The 20,884-nt window shown below is 42.4% G+C and overlaps 1 protein-coding gene across 3 annotated transcripts; it reads left to right on the top strand.

The window, feature by feature from the left end:
- Positions 1 to 13,644: 13,644 nt before the first annotated feature.
- Positions 13,645 to 19,385, top strand: SSTR1 (somatostatin receptor 1). 3 transcript variants are annotated; one of them, XM_066342995.1, is made up of 3 exons: positions 13,645 to 14,639; positions 14,899 to 15,073; positions 15,486 to 19,385. In XM_066342995.1, the coding sequence occupies exon 3, from the start codon at positions 15,829 to 15,831 to the stop codon at positions 16,999 to 17,001; it is 1,173 nt and encodes a 390-aa protein (XP_066199092.1). In that variant the 5' UTR covers positions 13,645 to 14,639; positions 14,899 to 15,073; positions 15,486 to 15,828; the 3' UTR covers positions 17,002 to 19,385. The 3 variants fall into 3 exon arrangements, with proteins under 3 accessions (XP_066199092.1, XP_066199093.1, XP_066199094.1); XM_066342996.1 differs by having other exon boundaries at positions 15,876 to 19,385; XM_066342997.1 differs by lacking the exons at positions 13,645 to 14,639; positions 14,899 to 15,073 and adding an exon at positions 15,114 to 15,204 and having other exon boundaries at positions 15,876 to 19,385.
- The last annotated feature ends 1,499 nt before the right edge of the window (positions 19,386 to 20,884 follow it).

A 20,884-nucleotide genomic window follows, 5' to 3' on the forward strand; every position in this document is an offset into this window, starting at 1 on the left:
TTTTTATTAATATTTTAAAACTTTTTTAAACATAATTTAGTTTTGTATACCACTTTTATTGTTCTTATTTAAGTATTAAATGCATAAAATAATAAGCTACCTTTTGGTATATCTTTTTTTACACTTAAAATAGTCATTACGGCAGAGAACCAGTTGTTAAATTATTTGAATCCCACCACTAGATAAAAGTGTGGCTTTCAGCTTTAAGAGAACACTTAGTTCTACCAATTGGAGCATAGTCAGAGGAGAAGAAACTGAAAAGACGGCAATTAAATCATGTCAGCCCAAGAAAATGAAACTTTACACCTGAGGGGAGGAGTCTTGGAGTGGAAATGACAGCAGAGTTCAAGTGTGAGAAAAGCTGTCATTCAGAACAAATGTGGTTCTTAGGTCCAGACTGCAAAATTTGGAAATTATCAGAAGTACTAGATTCCAAATCATCTGGAGAAATTGTGTTTCAGTTAGTGTCCTAAAATGCAATGGCTGCTTCAGGAGGTAATGAGCCCTCTGCCATTGGAGACACTCGGAGAGCTCGGATGTGTCTTTCTAGGGATGTGTAAAGAGGACCAAATAATCATCTGGTGATTAGACAAGGTGGTTTTTTAAAGCATCTTCTCTTTCTGAGATTCTGTGTTTTGTGTCTCTCTGCGCTCTCTATCATCTGACACAGCCCAGGAAATCAGTGAGGGTGGGGAGTGCTGCTCTTCCAGAGGTGACACACACGATTTGCGTGGTCTTTCCTGCTTGTCTTCCCTTGGTGGCATTTCCTCCCTAATCTACACAGAGCATGTGCAATCAGCAGATTTACAACGTGGAGTTATTTTAGTACAGCAGAAAAAAATGTCAGTATAAGTAAGGTACAGTAGGTAAGTTTTTAAGTTCACAAATATTATTTAATTAGGGTAGCAGGGATTTAAAGAATTAAACAATATCTTGCAGACAATCTCTTCTCTCCATCTTTTCTTCACTTGGCTCCTCTTCTTTGTCGCCACAGCTCCGAGTGCTGACAACATAATTCTCTTTGGCTGGTCTAAACAGAAAATGGGTTTGTTAAAAATAGTACAAGCAGTGAATTTAAAAATGTAGAGATATTTTAATATAGTGAAATAAAATGTAAAATACAAAAGAAAAATATTTTTTAAAAAGCATTTAAAATTTTTGAAAAAAATATTTTAAAAAAGCCTTCCCAGGATATTCTTATGTTATTATTAATTTCTTAAGGCTGTTGTAAAAAGTTACTACAACTTGGTAGCTTAAAACCACAGAAATTTATTCTTTACAGCGCTGGAGCCCAGAGACCAAAGTTCAGTTGTTCCAGGGCCATGCTCCCTTCACAGCCCAGAGCAGAGAATCCTGTGGTTATTCCACCTTCTCGTGGTTCTGGGGACTCCCTGACTCATAGCGGCATCATTTCAGTCTCCGTCTCAGCCACCACACAGCCTTTTTGCCTGCGTCTCTATGTCCTCACTTTGTCTTATAAGCACACCAGCCATTAGATCTAGAAACCACTTATTAGGATGATTTCATCTTGAGATCCGCTGTTTTGTTTGTTTTTTAGAGAGAAAGAGAGGGACAGATAGGAAGAGAGAAGGATGAGAAATATCAACTCATAGTTGCAACACCTTTGTTGTTCATTGATTGCTTTCTCATATGTTCCTTGATCAGGGGGACTCCAGCCAAGCCAGTGACCCCTTGCTCAAGCCAGTAACCTTGGGCTCAAGCCAGCAACCTTTGGGCTCAAACCACGGACCATGGGGTCATGTCTATGTTCCCAAGCTGAAGTCGGTGACCCAGCGCTCAAGCCGGTGACCTCACACTCAAGCTGGTGAAACTGCACTCCAGCTGTGACCTTGGGGCTTGGAACATGGGTCCTTAGTGTCCCAGACTGATGCTCTATCCACTGCGTCACTGCCTGGTCAGGCTCATGTTAAGATTCTTAACTGTTTACATCTGCAAAGATCCTATTTCTAAAGAAAGTCACATTCTGAGGTCCTGAAGGGACATTAATTTTGTGGTCACTGTTTAAACCCACTATTCTTGTCATAACTGAAACTGAGCCCCACACCAGAGTCCCTGGACTCCTCTCTCTCACCCTCTACCCACTGTGTCTTCAGGGAGCCCTTTTTATTCTGAAGGAACACGTTTTCTCAAGCCATATTCTCTCAGTGAGCTTAGTTCTCACAGGACAGAATCCAGGAAGTTAGCCATATACCACACTTAGGCACAAACCAAATAGTTTGTTTCCTACTGCGCTGCGGAAATAAAGAGATAAAACAGTTCAAATCTAAAGATACAACAACACACATCTTAAAGAATATGCTTAATTTACTTATTATTGTGTAAGGGGAAAAGGTTAGATATATATATTTACTGAAAAGTATGAAAAAGTTCACTTATTGTCAACAATGACTGAGTCACTTGCATGCAGAACATTAACTCTGAGTTGGACCCATGTTGACACATTGATAAAGCATTCAAACTGAGGTCACCAGTTTGAATCCCTTAAGGTTGCCAAGTTGAGTGTGGACTTGTCAACTACAGCGGGGGCTTGTCAGCTTGAGCAAGGGGTTGCTGGCTTGACTTGAACCCGAGGTTTGAGCCACAGTCAAGGCATGTGCCTGAAGCAATCAATGAACAAGTAAAATGAAAGTAACTACAAGTTGATGCTTCTCATCTCTCATCCTTCCTGTCTCTCTCCCTCAAAAAAAAAAAAAAAATTACCTCTGAAAATGGCAGAAAGGGAAGTGGCCAAACCAGCAGCAGTGGTCTTTTTATCTTGTTTCTCAGTTCTGGAAACAATCCACAAAACTGCAGGTGTTAAACTGGGTATGAGGAACACCTCCATATGTTACAGGGGTTAATCAAACTTTAGAGAACACATTGCATCTCACCTGTTATTACAGAACTCTTTGTAGAGTTTATCTCTTTTTAAAAGTTTACTGGGCCCTGGCCAGGTAGCTCAGTTGGTTAGAGCATCATCCCAATATACCAAGGTTGTGGGTTCAATCCCAGGTCAGGACACAAATAAAAATCAACCAATGAATGCATAAATAAGTGGAACAAAAAAATCAATGTTTTTCTCTCTGTCTAAAATCAATGAAAAAAATATATAGTGAAATTTTGATGGCATATGTTCTTACAGCTCGATACAAACAGGTGATTTGATATATTCCAGTGGTGTTGGTTATCCAGAGATTTCTGCAGTAATGTCTTCCCTCAAAAAAAAAACTTGCCTCAAAAATATTCTTTACATACATTTTAAAATTTTCTTCTCTCATCATTTTTACAAAGATTTGCATGTTACTTTAAGTCTTGAAGCTTGCCCCAAGGAACTAAATCAACGTATTATACATCAGTGGAAAAACCAAGAATTACTGACAGTGCACATTGTGGCAATGACCAGAGATCCTGTGTCATCTAATTCTATCTCTAGAAACCTAAGGTCTCATCCCATCCACACCCAACTCTCCTCCCCCAGACATACTAATCATTTCTTGTATTCTCTGCCGAGATAACAGTTCATCTGTTCTCTCTAGCCTCAGTGCTGGTTTAATATAGCTGGAATATCTTGGGTAGATTTATAAAGATGTAAACTTTATCATCAAGGCTTAGTTTAAGATATAAATTGTTCCAGCTCTCAGGTGAAATGCAACTACATCAGATCTAAAACTTTTTGTTGAAGTTTTCAATGTTAAAATCTCCCCCTGGTGGATTTTAAGAGCATGTGTTTTCACAAAATAGAATTGGGTAGACTTTTCCAAGAAAATAAATAAGTGCAAAAATTTGCAGGTGTAAAATCAGATCTCTCACTCCTCACATTTAGAGAGAAAAATATTGCAATTATTTAAACTCTTTCCATAAAAAAAAGTCTAATAAATTAAGGTGACCAATCGTCCTCCTTTAGGGAAGACAGTCCTTTTTTAAGTTCCATCCTCCCTTGAAAAGTGTCCTCCTACATGTCTTCCTTTTTGATATTGGAAGACTAATCTGTAAATGTTCGTATTTGATCGATGCAGAGTCGATCCATTGTGTGTGATGTGACATATTTGTATTTGACATGACAATTCGGCAAGGATCAGTCAGTACAGTGCGGCCAGATGCAATTATGAGATGCATGTGCTCCGCATGGGAGACTTTGAGAGAGCGCACGATATACTGAGCACACAAATGGCTTTGTGTACTTCTTACTGAAACACAACATGGCTCATACGACATTGTAGACTCATGATTATTTCTTTCTCAGTAAGTATTCAATCATAGACAGGTAAGCACAATTCACGTTTTAGTAATTCATTATCTATTTAATAATTTCCAAATACATATAATTTTATTTACCAGTATTTTCTTGAAATTTGAGTTTTAAAGTGGAAATCTAACCACAAACCATATCTATATAATGCATTTTGATTAAATAGTTGCATAAAACAGATGTTTTTTAATTAGGAAATGATAAATACACCCAAATATCACAACAAATTAGTGGTTTTGTTTGATACAGTATTTAGTTTTACTAAATGAGTACTTTTTCTTACAATTATTATTAAAAATTAATAGGCATGTAAGCATAATTGCAACATAAAATATTATAAATGTTTTTATTATGTATTTATCATTTTATAGTGTATTATTGTTGCAATGAATAAAATGTTTCTTTTATTTATGATATTGCTTTCTTCAATTTATTTTTGTCCTCTTTTCCTTTTTTTTGTGGCAGAGACAGAGAGAGTCAGAGAGAGGGACAGATAGGGACAGACAGACAGGAAGGGAGAGAGATAAGAAACAACAATTCTTCATTGCGGTTCCTTAGTTGTTTATTGATTGATTTCTCATATGTGCCTTGACCAGGGGGCTAGAGCAGACTGAGTGATTTTTGCTTGAGCCAGCAACCTTGGGTCCAAGCTGGTGAGCTTCGCTCAAACCAGATGAGCCCGCACTCAAGCTGGTGACCTGGGGGTCTCGAAACTTGGCCCTCCGCATCCCAGTCTGATGCTCTATCCACTGCGCAACCACCTGGTCAGGCATCCTCTTCATTGTAAAAAAGTTGGTTACCTTAAATAACTAATAAAGTAGAATCATTTTGGTTTAGTCTAGTCTCATGCACAAGTGTGATTAATTTTACATTATTTTGTCTTAGGTGACTATCCGCTAGTGAGTTAAGGCATTTTTATGCACTAACAATACTAATTTTCCACTTAATTGTTTAGTGAAGGCATACATCTTTTAAAGATTTTTTTTTTAGATTTTATTTATTCATTTTAGAGAGAGGAGGGGGAAGGAGCAGGAAATATCAACTCCCATATGTGCCTTGACTAGGCAAGCTCAGGGTTTCAAACTGGTGACCTCAGTATTCCAAGTCAATACTTTTATCCACTGCACCACCACAGGTCAGGCTGCATAACATTTCAAATTAGGAAAGAATGTGCCCCCATCTGAATTAATCTGGCATCTGTATATTTTCATCTTTATTATAGCTGTCAGTCAAATCACCGAAGGTTCAAGTGCAAAGCCACTAGACCACTTGCAATGTGCATGCACTTTTTCTAGTGTTGGGAAATTTACTTATTTTTAATTGATTTTGCTTCAACAGCACTCCCTGTTCCTTTTCTGTGAATACATTTTAACTGTAATTTCATAGAGTCAGTACAAATTTCAAAGCAGCTCTTAGTCCTTCCTTATCTAGTGACCATGCTGATTCACTGCTTGTTGTGTATATGCCTGAACAAGAGCAAAAGTGAAGCCTGACAACAACACAGGAATAAAGTAAGAAAAAATTACACAGAAATACTCAGGCAAAGAAATTGCTGAGCTGCCTGCAGTGCTGACTGTCAGCAGTTCATGGAAAATGCATTTTCTTTGTCACAGATATAATAATGGTTCATCAGTCTTAAATTCCTTGTGATAATACTTTACTAAGGTTAAGTTTTTTCAAAACATATTATTCTAAATTTCTAATTGAGGGCAAATTTGTTACTTTCAAATGATTAAGCAACATAGAGAAAACTGAAGTAATTGCTGGGTTCGCTGAAAGGACAGATTTGCTGTTTACGTCATTTCTTGACATCAAAAACACCCTTTAATTGAGTGAGTTCTGAGAGATCAGACCACAGCAATGTGGCATGGTGGTTAAGAGCATAAACTTTAGGCTATATTGTTAGTCATGTCTGAGTTCTGACATTTTTTAGCTGTGTTACCTGAGCCAGATATTTAACCTCTCTGTGCTTTGGTTTCTGCATCTGCAAAGTAAAGATGGCAACTAGAAACTTCCTTAAAGTGTGGTTAGAAGGGTTAAATACTCCAGAATCATAGATGGTAAGATTTATAACACAGACCCCATAACTATTTATTCACTTTCAGATATTAACGGTCTCATTTACATACACTGCAAAAAGCAATTCTTTCTAAATCAACACATTAATTTCTCATTCAGTTTAAAGCTCCTCATCCCTGTACCAATTTCATTCAGCCTGACTCATGCTTGGGTTCTGTAGTAAGAAAAGCGGGGAGAGGTTGGGTTCTTTATTATTTCTTTACATTATTTTTCCACTTCACTTCACTTACTCCTTTCTCTGTCTTTGGTTCCTGCAGGGGAGAGGGAAAACCCTCACAGACAGAAAACCTTTTCCCTATTGGTGCAATTATAATTGTGCATTGGTATACTCTGGTAGTGGCTCTTTCTCTTGAGAAGTTCTTGAGTGGGTTCTTCACATCACACACACACCCTCCCCTTTTAGAGACCTCCCACTGAGCCCTTTGCTGTCCTGCCTGCATCCTCATCAGTAGACCAGATATATTCCCCACTCAGCTCCCCCTTTGTTACACAGACTTCCTGCTGAGGTTGCATCACTGTCAGGCAGAGTGGCGCCAACAAGTTGTTTGCTCCACCTGTCTGCCTACAGTGCTGTTTATTCCTGCTCATGGGAAACACCACCTCTCTCCTACTTTCTGCTCTTTCCATCTGTAGCCATTTCACTTTGTTCTGTCATCTGCAGACATGCCAGCAGGTCTCTTGCTCAATTAGAAATCAGGCACCAGCCTCGGTGTCTTACCAACCTCAGGGGACACTTCACAAACTCTAAGTGTTTATATAGAAGTCCTCTGCTTTGTTGACTTGGTAAGAACCCACTTTCCATCTTCCATGAGTGGGACTGCACAGCAATCTGAAAATTCTAAGGAAGCAATCGCCATCAACCTTCCTTTCTACTTTTACATATAGAGTGGAGCTGGGTGATGGATTGATGGGTGTGGATTAGTACCTCTCTTTAGAATGCAAATACATTTTCCAACTATAGTTATCACTTTGGGAGCTTGGGAGTCTCACTGGAAACTGAGACAAAAAGAAAAGTTACAGCAACTTCAGGCTATGCCTGTATAATATTCAAATAGTTGAGTAATTTGAGTCAATGCATACAGTGGTTAGTTCAAATCCTTATGATATGGATAAACTGCATTCAACATTTTAGAGGTGTTTTAGCTGAATGTGTGACATGTACTAAAAACCCCTGAATGAGCCATAGTTCACAGTGCCCAATTATGAGACTGTGTCGCATAAGTGAATAAGTGAATGCTAGATGAACTGAATTAAGTTCATGAGCAAGAAGCAAAAATGAAATTCTTAACTTATTTTAACTGACTAAAAAATAATGTTTCATTGTAATTCATACTTCAGATATTATTTTATAAAAGCCAAATACTTTTACAGTGCTTAATACATGCCAGACATTGTTCTAAATCCTTTGAACATAATTAACCCCTTTAACAACCCTATCAGGTAGATGCATTATTATCTTCACTTTATGAAAGAGGAAACTGAGGCACAGATAGCTCAAAAACCTGCACAAGGTTAAATACATGGAAACTATGTGGTATAAGCCTGAAGTTTGGCATTAGAAAACTATACCATGCTTTCACAAACATCATTTTGTAATGTATATTGCCATGGTAATTCTAAGAGGTAGGTGTAGCCAACTCAAGCACACCTGAGACCATCTGGCCATTGGGGCTATAGAGGTCATCCAGAAGACACTGGACAACTCCAGCTCCTGTTTCAGTTCCTTCTACCATCCTCTGCTGCGTATACTTTGTTTGCTGTTATTTTGCATTATAACATGGTAATTAATAGAATAAATTTATTAGTGTTTTTATGAAAGTAAAAATAATTAAGGATACAATAAATCAGTGAATGCTTCATTAAATAGAGCAGACACATTATGGCCTAGAGCAGTGGTCCCCAACCCCTGGGCCGTGGACCGGTATTGGTCCGTGGGCCATTTGGTACCGGTCCGCAGAGAAAGAATAAATAACTTACATTATTTCTGTTTTATTTATATTTAAGTCTGAACGATGTTTTATTTTTTAAAAATGACCAGATTCCCTCTGTTACATCCGTCTAAGACTCACTCTTGACGCTTGTCTCAGTCACGTGATACATTTATCCGTCCCACCCTAAAGGCCGGTCCGTGAAAATATTTTCTGTCATTAAACCGGTCAGAGGCCCAAAAAAGGTTGGGGACACTGACCTAGAGTATTTCTTTCAATTAACAAAAATGCTTTTATTACTTTTACCTTATTTAAAAAGCAATACACATTCAGGGCTTAAAAGTTTAGAAATATCTATTGTATTGAATATATATAAAAGGGAGATAAAAATGTTCAAACCCCAACTGCCCCAAATGTGGACTCCTTTACACTCAGGATTTCTCAAGCATCATCTCCTTCCCTTTCCTTTCTATCTAACCCAGGTTAAATGCACCCAACCTCTTCAGCACTCTCCGGCCCCTTATCCCTATTTTTTTCCTTAGACCTTATTATGAAATACAATTATGTTACTTGAGTGTCAATGTTTATTCTCTTTCTTCCTCATTAGAATTCCACAGTAAACTAATCTTTGCCATTGTATTTCCAGTAACCTTAAAACAGTGCCTGCCACCCAGTGGGCACTCAATAAATGTATGATAAATTAATGAATAAATGACTTGGTTTTGATTAAAAACACAGCAGTGTTTATAAAGAGTAGGAGTCTGATGTCTGATATTAGTTCCCATTTCTTTTTCACTAAGCATTGGAGCAAAAAATTGACCATACACGAATTTAGTCTGTTCTACTCTAGTCTAAATTTTACTTCTATGATTTTGTTTTAAATCACAGGATATAGTATCAGGAACCAGTATAAAAGTGATAAAATTTTAGTTCACTTAAATGGTCAACAAAGAATAGTGACTTCCTAATCTAGGGCAGATAGCCCTCCCTGGACTGTGCTAGCTTCCTGGCTCCTTCTTCCAACAGGAAAGGACAGGTGAGGCTGTCACAGAGGCTGTTTCCTCAGTACAAGGTACAGTGCCATCCCATGCCTTGTGAAAAAATAAGAGCTGAGGTAGGGCCCAGTGTTGGTCTGTGGGAGGCAGCCCACCCTCCCCTCGAGAGGAAGGAGTGGGTGATCCATGCATTCCTGTCCTGGACCACTCCCTGTGGTTCTGAGCCCACAGGTCCCAGACACCACTCCTCATCCATCCCACCTCCAGCAGGAGACAGATGCCTTCAACACAGACTCACTACTGACCGAGTCCATCTTAATTGTGGAAAAGAAGAAGAGGTCATTTAAGTCGCTGCATGTTATCCAGACAAAGCACTCTTACAGCTGATGGAGAATGTACTTAGGATTCTGCCTCACCATACTTAAAATGGAATAAGAGCAACAATATCACCATCACATATTATGATGGCCACATAGATTTAAATTACTTTCTAATGACATGCTTTTTTATAGAAAAATATATAACTTTTTGTATCTTAAAAAAAAAGATGAATGACTACATAGCTTTCATCTACAAAACCAGCTTTACTTCCCACATCCAGCCCTTTGCTCAGTTGGAGCTGTTCCTTAGCTGGTGAAGCTGACCGACAGATACAACCCACTCTGAAGGAACAGCCTTTTCTCAAATAATGGGTGATTTGTTTTATGTGTTCAAATATTTTGCTAAAAATCAAACATCTATCAAAAGAGAAAAAACTATGGTTTTGTGACTTTGAAAGCATTTTTTGTTTCTGCAAAAAAGAAATGTCCTCAAAACTTTTTGGAAAAATTGTTTGAAACCAATGCAATAGATCTTGGAATCCTTGACTAACAAAGACTACATTATAGAAAAATGTGTTACCAGTAAAAACTGTTCAAAATAATACAGGTCACATGTGGCTGCTTTCATCCTACTTTTATTTATCCATTAATAATAATGAATACTTTCCTGTATGGTTGAATTATTGTTCTTAGAAATATTATTTAGGTGTAGAGAATCCATAGGGAATAAATGAATGGTCACACTGTGTGTCCTTTTTTTTTGAAGGCACAAAATGGCTCTGTCATGCTATTTCACAGAAGAGGCAAGAGGAAATCAGCAGGCGGAGGCAAGTTTGATGAGATTGGTGATAAATTTAACCACAGGCTACCAGACTGCTGTGAGGTGATGGGGCATCCCTGAGAAATAAAATCCAGGATTGGTCCTTAGACCCTCAGCCACTTTTGCATTCCAGTGACTTTCTTATTAGACTGTCATCATGTTAACTGTTTAGTGACAAACAATCCTTAAGGAATATTCATCTGTGCTTTGAGCCATATTGCTCAGTGTTGCTCACCCTTTATAGCCCATCTGCCTAGACAAGTGTTTATAAACACAACTCTGATGATGTCATGCAGACATGTCAGGAAGTGCTCCCTTTATAGTGCTCCCTATATTCCAGCCAGCCCTCCACCAATGGCATGAATTAGAGAAACTCACTGAAGATCATCATAGACTCTAAATGGAAAAAGCACATTAATAATGATTTTGACAGATGCAGAATTTGAGCTGCTGATAATTACTATTCCACCAAACCAACTGAGACTCGGGACTGCAATTAAAAAGAAACAACCTTCCATGTACAATGGTTCTCACACTGCATGATACTATTAAATAGCCATCATTAGCTACTAAGCTATGTACTACCCATGTCCCAGAGCCGTTTCTCAGCCAAGAAATTTAAGACTGAGAATAAGCATTGTATGAGTCATCAGCATGAAAATTGTTGATATAGGACATGTAAATTGAAATTGTTCAGAATAATTTAAATGCATAAGAGATTATTACAGATAATAATCTTACACATATATTAATGCTTTTTTTTTTTTTTTTTGCATGAGGTCCAAAGTTGATTATCTTGCATGTACCTGTTATGGCTTAGAAAAAGAAGAAGGTGCTATTCATGAAATGCCTGGGAAATGTAAAGAGGCCTTGGGCGATTTTCCAGGTGCTGTCCTGGGTGCTGGAGATATAATGATGAAAACAATATAGCCCCTGTTCTCAACCAACTTACAGATTTAGATAAGCACACAAAAAAGTCATAACACAGTGTGATAAATACAGTAATCACAGTATACACCTGGCACACAGTAGCACAGGGAGTGTGGTTTGTAGGAGAGAAGTGAGATAGGGAAAGAAAATCAGTCTGCTAAGAATCTGCAACTTCCTAATTCAGGACTTTTCATCATCCCCTTCTGGGAAGCTATTTTCTTTCCTCTCTCATACCTAGAAATGTTCCTATCACAGAGACATACAAAAGATAGTAATGAAAGAAGGGAGGACGGGAGGACTAGTAACTGTCATGGAGAAAACTAGCTCAGTCTAAGCTTTTCAAAGCTTTAGATACTTCAGATATGTAACTTTTTTTTTAAAGTTTTTAAACAAGGCATGAAGATGTAGACTCCTGACTTCTCAGTTGCCATGTCTCTTCCACATCACAACAATCCCACACCTGTATTCGGGCTCCTGTTCCATTAGGAAATGTTTATATCAGATTGAGGTCTAAGAGGAAGGCAGATTTCTTACTGGGCTCATGCTCTTAATATAATTTAAAAAACAGCTGAACTCCAATTACAAGTTGTTTAACCCAGAAATGTTGGGCTTTGCTTCTTTTTATTTGTTCATGTGTTCATGTACAATGTTAAGAAATATATGACTGAAAAGATTAATGAATACTGCTTGGCTCATATCCATCTCAATCTCTCCTTTTATTGAAGCAAACTTCCCATGATACAAAATTCATCATTTTAACCATTTTTAATATGTACAAATCAGTGGTTTTTAGTACATGCTCCATATTGTGTAAGAACCACCATTGCCCAATTTGGAACATTTTCATCACCCCAAAAGAAACCCCATCTCCGTTAAGCAGTCATTCCCCATTCCCTCTCCCCCTCAACCCCTGCCAGCCTCTAATCTGCTTTGTCTCTAGGGATTCGCCTGATCTAGACATTTAATATAAACGGAATCATGCAATACATGTGTCCTGGAATCTTTCACTTTGCCAACATATTCAAGGTTCATCTATGTTGTAGCAGGTATTGGTCCTTCATTCCTTTTTATGGATGATTAATGTACTGTGAGAATATATTACATTTTATTTATCCATTTGCCAGTTGATGGATATTTGGCCTGCATGACTCTTTGGCTATTTTAAATAGTGCTGTTAAGAATATTCAAGTACAAGTGTTTGTTCAAATATCTGTTTTCAATTTTATTTGGGGGAGGGAGCGTACATACCCACAAGTGGAATTGCTGGGTTCTATGACAATTCTACGCTGAACTTTTTGAGGAATCATCAGTTTAAAGCAGCTGTATCCTTTTTTATTCCCACCAGCAACACATAAGGGTTCCAATTTCTCCATATTTTGTTATTTTCTTAAAAAAATATTACAGCCACCCTAGTGGATGTAAAGTGGTATCTCATTGTCAATCTCTTTTTATGAATAAATAATTCATCATAGAAACCACTTCAGAAATGGAAAGGCATGCTTTTTTCAGGTCTTAAGTATTTTTGTTGTTGTTGTTGTTTTTTACACCATATATGAGGCTACCACTAAATTGAGAACCTTCCCTAAGATGAGCTGCAAAGTCAACACCAATTCTGAACAGAGCTGTGTTTTATCAGCCCCCTGAGGAATAGCCAGGTGTCTTTAGTCACTGATTGCCAACAAAGCATCTAAAACATTATGAGTCTTGGCTAGCAAAAAGGATTTTCTGGGGAAAACAAAAACAAAAAACCCCACATTTAAAAAAACCCGATAGGGCCCTGGCCGGTTGGCTCAGCGGTAGAGCGTCAGCCTAGCGTGCGGAGGACCCGGGTTCGATTCCCGGCCAGGGCACACAGGAGAAGCGCCCATTTGCTTCTCCACCCCTCCGCCGCACTTTCCTCTCTGTCTCTCTCTTCCCCTCCCGCAGCCAAGGCTCCATTGGAGCAAAGATGGCCCGGGCGCTGGGGATGGCTCTGTGGCCTCTGCCTCAGGCGCTAGAGTGACTCTGGTCGCAACATGGCGACGCCCCGGAGGGGCAGAGCATCGCCCCCTGGTGGGCAGAGCATCGCCCCTGGTGGGCGTGCCGGGTGGATCCCGGTCGGGCACATGTGGGAGTCTGTCTGACTGTCTCTCCCTGTTTCCAGCTTCAGAAAAATGAAAAAAAAAACAAAAACAAACAAACCTGATAAACATTCGGTTTTTCTCCATACATGCTATATTTTTAAAAAATTTAATCACCAATCTAAAAACTAATCACCAATCCCACACTTAATTTGAAAGTAATTTGTTTAGATAAAGCAACGAGTAAAACAGGTTGAGCCTTATAAAATTTTGAATACCTTCCTAGCACGTCGTAATAATTCAATTTCCATAGCACATATTCCTATGAGAGCCTGCCATTTATTTTATCTCTGATTGCTATAACCAACACACCACAAAAGCTATTCTATCCTTTGCCAGAGCACTTAGCTTTGAGAACTAAAACACATATGCAAATGATTACCTCATAAAGGAAGGAGGCAATAGGAATTGTCCTTTTTTTTTTTTTTTTCTTCATCCACTTCTGCATTCTGCATTCTGGACTGTGGTACAAATAGCCTCCGTGAGGAACTTAATTTCTGTTTAAATTTGCCTCTTAGTGAAACTGCATTGATGGGAGGGAAAGCTGAGACTCTCAGCACAGTGGGTGCCCTCCATTGAGAGGAAGGAGGAAGAGAAACTGGAGACAGAGCTACAGCTGGAGAGAGGCCCAGCCCTAGTCTGCTGCAGGCCAGCCTGCCTGGGCACCTGCACTTCTCATATAAACACTTGAAGGAATCTGAAAAGAAATATGGCAGTTGGATGGAATCGTTCTTCTTTGGACTGAACTGATTAGAAAGCCAAAGGGGAGCCTGGACCAGGGATGGTGGAAAGTCTCAGAAGGCGTTAAAAATCACAGTAATTGGACTTTGTGGTTATAATTTGTTTTGTTTTACACAGAACTTAAATGAAATGGGCAAGCTTTAGGCTTGCCTACATCGATTTTTGTGTCTTAAAAGTTTAGACACGTAAAGGGAAGCCGAATCTCAAGCCCAGGAGCCTCGGTAAAGGCTGAAATCCTAGAAGGCATTGGAGATTCGAAGGCCATCCTGCCATTTCTGAATTTGGTGGCAGATCTGGTCACCTGCGCGGCCCGCCCCGTGTGGGTTTGGAGGAGCTGACGTTTCTGCTTGCCCAGGCCTTACACTCTTCCTTGCGAAGCCCGCCAACTCTCCCGGGGACAAAGTACAGCAGGGACGCGGAGGAGTCTTTCCAAGCCGCGCAGCGGTATCTCTCCCCGGTGAGCAACCAGATGGATTTCCAATACGGAGCGCGGCACGTTGGGGAGGGAGCCGCGGGATCCTTGCGCACTCCCAGCCGCGCTCCCTGCTTTCTGCAGTCGACATCCTCCGGGAGACGCACGGGGCTCTGGGCACTACACACGCATTAATAACAGATTCGCAGTGGTTTACCCGGGCCCCCGAACACCCTGCCGGCGGAGAGCTGCCGCGGGGATGTAACACTGAACCCCCTAACGCACTGTTGTCCCTCCCCCGAAGGCTCCCGGCTTCGGGTCGGTATCGGTGACTCGAAGAGTATCTGCGTGGACTCTTGTATTGGAGTTCGCCCGAAGAAAGGAGTTAGACCGCAATGAGAACGTCACCGCGCTAGCGAGACTGCACAGGCACTTTGCAGTGGCCACCTCGGCGCGGGGCTGGCGACAGCGCGCCCTAGGTAAGCAAACTGGAAGCATCTGCGGCGGGTCTGAGGGGCAGGGCAAACGGGGCGGAAGGTGGAGGTTAGGGCCCCGGACGATTGGACCGGAGTGGGGTTAAGGGTCCCTCAGGGCGGAACAGCCGCTGAGGGTAAGTGGGATGAACTCCAAGCTGTCTGGGGTCCGCTTCAGTTTTTGCCTTGGAGAGGGGCCGGCGGGATGGGACAGAATCTACACCTTTGATCCCCACCCACCTTCCAGGAAGGCGGAGAAACTTCGCAGGTTCCCCCTAGGTATAGGGATAGGGTGCTGCAGGGGAGCCCCAGAAGCACCTGCTCGGAAAGCAGGACTGAAAAGGGGAAAACATGGTCGAGGGGCGATATGCCTCCTATATTGCCTGCCTCCGTTTTTCTCCCTCCTTCCCTTTCGTAGCTCCTGACGCGCTGGTGGTGCCTATTAATCATTCACCAGCCCATAGCCGCGCCAGTTAATGGCTGTGCGGCTCGGGGCGCGGGTCTCCCGACTGCCCCTCTCCACGCTCGCGTGTAGCCTGGCGCCCGGGAGCAGCAGGCGGCTGCGCGCAGGCAGCAGCTGGGCGATGCGCCCCGCGGGTGCAGGTCGGCGCCGCGCTCTCCGCAGCCTCTGTGCGCTCCCCGCAGGCGCCTGGCGGCAGTGAGCTCCGGCAGGAGGCCCGGGTGCCTAGCAAGGGCGCAGGTGGCAGGGGCGTGAGGTGAGCTCCCCAACGCCAGCAGCCCGGTCGCCCCCGTCAGCTGAGATGTTCCCCAATGGCACCGCCTCCTCTCCCTCTTCTCCTACCCTCAGCCCGGGCAGCTGTGGCGAAGACGGCGGTAGCAGGGGCCCCGTGGCCGGCGCTGCGGACGGCATGGAAGAGCCGGGGCGAAATGCGTCCCAGAACGGGACCTTAAGCGAGGGCCAGGGCAGCGCCATCCTCATCTCTTTCATCTATTCCGTGGTGTGCCTGGTGGGGCTGTGTGGGAACTCCATGGTCATCTATGTAATCCTGCGCTACGCCAAGATGAAGACGGCCACCAACATCTACATCCTTAACCTGGCCATTGCCGATGAGCTGCTCATGCTCAGTGTGCCCTTCTTAGTCACCTCTATGTTGCTTCGCCACTGGCCCTTCGGTGCCCTGCTCTGCCGCCTCGTGCTCAGTGTGGACGCAGTCAACATGTTCACCAGCATCTACTGTCTGACTGTGCTCAGCGTGGACCGCTACGTGGCCGTGGTGCACCCCATCAAGGCAGCACGCTACCGCCGGCCCACCGTGGCCAAGGTGGTGAATTTGGGGGTGTGGTTGCTGTCACTGCTGGTTATTCTACCCATCGTGGTTTTCTCGCACGCAGCAGCCAACCGTGATGGCACGGTGGCCTGCAACATGCTTATGCCGGAACCCGCCCAGCGCTGGCTGGTGGGCTTCGTGTTGTACACGTTTCTTATGGGCTTCCTGCTGCCTGTTGGGGCCATCTGCCTGTGCTACGTGCTCATCATTGCAAAAATGCGCATGGTAGCCCTCAAGGCCGGCTGGCAGCAGCGCAAGCGCTCAGAGCGTAAGATCACGCTGATGGTGATGATGGTGGTGATGGTGTTTGTCATCTGCTGGATGCCTTTCTACGTAGTGCAGCTGGTAAATGTGTTCGGAGAGCAGGACGACGCCACGGTGAGCCAGCTGTCAGTCATCCTCGGCTATGCCAACAGCTGCGCCAACCCCATTCTCTATGGCTTTCTTTCGGACAACTTCAAGCGCTCTTTCCAGCGCATCCTGTGCCTCAGTTGGATGGACAACGCTGCGGAGGAGCCAGTCGACTACTACGCCACCGCCCTCAAGAGCCGCGCCTACAGCGTGGAGGACTTTCAACCCGAGAACCTGGAGTCCGGCGCCGTATTCCGTAATGGCACTTGCACGTCCCGGATCACTCCTCTCTGAGCCCGAGCTCAGAGGGGAGAATGAGGAGAAAGGGAGGCTGGGTGTAAGAGGGAAAATATGCCAGGGGTTAGTGTGCTATGGGCCAAAGTCCGGGCCAGGACACTGCGTGCTTCAGGTCTTCGGGTTAAGAGACCCGGGAAATACGCGCAACAAAGGTAGAACCGGACGTTTTGCTTGAAAAGGGGGAAGATTTGCAGGCCCCCTTCTCCCCTTTTACTCTCCCGCCTTCCTCCGCTGCCCTTGTACTTCTACATCCTCTGTGCTCCCCACTCTGTGACTTCGATCTTTCCTTCCGCCCCGTCCTGCAGGTGCGGATCGTGAACTCGGTAATGTCGCCGACTCGGGCTGACCCTCAGCCGGCCAGCCGATCCTTCTGTTTGTTTAGGCCGGGCCACGGTTACCCGGTTGCCGCCCCGGGGTGAGTGTGCAGCTGGCCCGCAGCCCCGCCCCGCCGCGCCCGTCGCTGGCCGGATTCTGTCTAGTGCCCCTAGCGGAGTATCGAGCCGCCGCTCTTCCTTAGCCAGCCCCAATTCATGGGAAGGACTTGGAGAGTGTAGGCAACTCCTCTTTCCTTCTAGTCTCCGGTAAGGAAGCATCCTTCTCCGAGCCCCTCCACAACTCCCACTCCATCCAGAGCGGAGCCAGGTGCTTAGTAAAATCGGTCCCGCGCTTCGACCCCAAGGCATTGAACAGCCCCCCTTCCGACACCCATTTAGAGCCGAAAGGCACTGAGAACAAGGACCGAGGGGCTTTTAGGTTTCGAGGTCAGGGGCGGGAAAGGGGTAGTAATGGAAGCCATCCCTCCAGCCCGCTCACAACCGGCGCATTCGGTTTTAAAGGTCTGCACCCCGGGACGCTGGTCTGCCTTAGGCCGCGGAGGGCAGGGCACACTTTCCCCGGGGCCGCCTGGAAGCGTGGCTGCAACTACACTAGGTTTTCTCCCTCACCGGAGCGTCTAGAGGTGCAGGCCAAAGAGTTACAACAGACTCGGGTTTCCTGCTTCGGTTTCTCTCCAAGACTGGGGCCGGGACCTCGGGCGGTCCCCACAGAGCCTTGGTCAATCCCAGTTGTGTAGCTGCTACCTGCAGGCTAGAGAGTGGGCCCGTCAGGCCCCTGAGGGTTGCCCCTTTCAAGCGGTGCCTAATAAGTTATTTTATTGCTTAACATATTTAATTATATTTGTGATGTTGGAAAACGTCTCTGCTTTCCTTTTCTCTATTTGCTAAGCCCAGGTGTTATTCTTCAGGACACAGAGGGTGAGGCTGGAGGAGGGGGCTCATTCCCAAAGGCCCCCTCAAAATCTTTCCTCTTTGCTGGGTCCTCTTTTCTTATCCTTTCCTCTAGTCTTTCTGTTTTTGCTTGTATTCAGTGAAGTCTGGAGATTTTTTTTCATACTTCCTTCATGCAGTTTCTTGTTTGTTTTATAGTAAATAAATGATTGTGTGGGTTAGCTTGCTCTCATGCAGAGTGGCAAGTCTTGTACTTCTTGTGTTCAGCATCACCCTATATATGATTTGAATAGATAGAATATATTTTCACATATTGTGTATGTATATGTTTTATATTGCTCCATTGTCGTGAGGTCCATGAAACAATTCTCGAATATAGACATTGACAGTGACAGGTGTGAGGCTGGCAGAAACACTTTCAGATAAGGGATTCAAGAAGCGCTTAAACCTGAAACTGAGAAATCTGATCCAGACAGACTTTAATCCATGTTGAGGATGTCCCTTGATATCTTCCTGCTTCCTCTACTTTTCAGCATAGGTGATTCTAACGTACAGTCTGGTTCACATCATTATTCTTTTAAAGACATTGAAAGTAGAGTAATTTGTGACTCTGTTTAATCTTATCAACTATATTGGAAGCCTGAACAGGGCTAGAACCAATAATTTTACTTCTTTGTATTTTCTGTATTGCTCTAATATGCTGGCTTGTATATAGTAGGCACTAAATACAAGTTTGTTGGTTGATTGCTTATGTAAACCAGGGTGTATTACAATGATCAGTTGGGAGAGAATTAAATCTAGTGCTTTCAGGTTATATCATTGACATGATACACAATGGTTGAAACCACTATGGAAAAATATGTTTCTGTATATTTGCTTCAAGAACTTGTGCTTTCCTGAAAGCAGTAACCAAGAGTTAAAATGTCCCTAAATTTATTTAGTTTAATGAAAAAATATGCTTTTGGTCTTAAATCAGAAAGTTTAGTTCTGTCCATTAATAATAATATATGTTATTACTTCTTTGGAAAATAGACTTTTAATGGTTAAGAACAGTGAAATTTACAAATCAAAATCTTAATCATTAACTTCTTTAGAGGATACAAATCTAGTACTCTTAACCTGTTTCCATTGTAATATTAACTAAATAAACACATGTATTATGGTGTGTCAAGTTGTCTGACTTTGCCATTTGAATTTTACTGTTTCTACAGACTACCTAAAAACACACACATGCACATTGTTCAGATTACCTCTGGAAATTTTTACCAAGATTGAGGTTACATTGTGACTTATTAAAAAAAATTCTGTTACAGACACAGATAACGGTGTGAGGATTGCAGGAGGGAAAAGTGGGATGAGGGGAGGTGGAGGAGAGTGGAGGGGAGATAGATGTAATGGAGGGAGATTTAACTTGGGGTGATGAACACACAATGCAATATAAGGATGCTGGAATGTAGAATTGTGCACCTGAAACCTCTATATGTCTATTAAACAATGTCACACCAATAAATTCAACAAAATGTTAAAAGTCTGTTAGTTTAAAAGGAGGGAAAAACAAACTTTGAGACATTATGAATAGGAAGCAGTATACTAGGTTGCACACTCTCTATGGTTTCCTGTTGTCACTAAACTAACTAGATGTATCTCAGTCTCTCATAGATTAAATCCCTGTCTGCACTCATTTATGAACTCAGACTTTGTGTTGGGAGCTAAGTAATTGCAGATTTACAGCCCAGAGAAACATAATGGAAGGGGAAAAAAGAGAGATTGTCTAAGGGTGTCACAGAGGACAATGGCTAAAAGAAATAGAAAAACCAAAATTTCACATAATAGAAGAAAGACATATTTTATGCTTTGTGCAAGGATGGCCATTTCCATCCCTGGAAAAATTTTAAAGAAGGTAGTAGAAGAGGATTTATTAAAACAGACCGTAAAGACTTCTTAGAGCACTTTTATTTTCATAGCAAAGTAAGTGGAGAAGAGTATTTGCTGGGCAAGCAGTATCAGTGATTATAGAACCAGAAGGGTAGTGTGGATGTACTTCAAATACCTTCAAGTATACTGTAATTCTAGACTTTATATTTCTATAATTCTCTCAGTATGAATAAACATAGCTGAATTTTTGTATAGCAAGGTGGCAAATTGAACACATGACTTAGATGTGTAGAGAAAGCATTCAGTTATTTTGGTTTTAACTAGTCTGAATATTATTTCAAGCCCCTTCCAACTAGAGAGCTAGAAGAAAAAAACAAACAAATATTCAAACATTTAATTGAGCTGATAATTTGAGTAACCATTTTTGGAAATTTTTAAAAGTTTTCATTTAAATAAGTTTAGACAGTATCTTGGGTGGCCTCTTCTTCCTCTTTTATCCCTAAAAAGGCTTTAGAGTAAAGAGGAAGAGGCTGTATGTATCTTAGTGCAGGAGAGAATGAGTTGGAGTCTTAGGGTTTCTGCCCTTTGCCTTCTGGGAGTAGGTCATTTGTAAACCTGGATAACTCATTGTTGTAAAGTACTGCACCCCAGATTCTAAAAAGTACTGTATGTACCTCACTGTGAAGCCAGTTGCCGTGGCCACCATCACTGCTGCCTGCCCCATGCAGGTTCACATTGGATTCGGACAGTTGGTAAAGAAACAACAGAGCCAAGAACTG

The sequence above is a fragment of the Saccopteryx leptura genome, chromosome 6 (assembly GCF_036850995.1).
Source record: "Saccopteryx leptura isolate mSacLep1 chromosome 6, mSacLep1_pri_phased_curated, whole genome shotgun sequence".
In the NCBI taxonomy this organism is placed as follows: domain Eukaryota; kingdom Metazoa; phylum Chordata; class Mammalia; order Chiroptera; family Emballonuridae; genus Saccopteryx; species Saccopteryx leptura.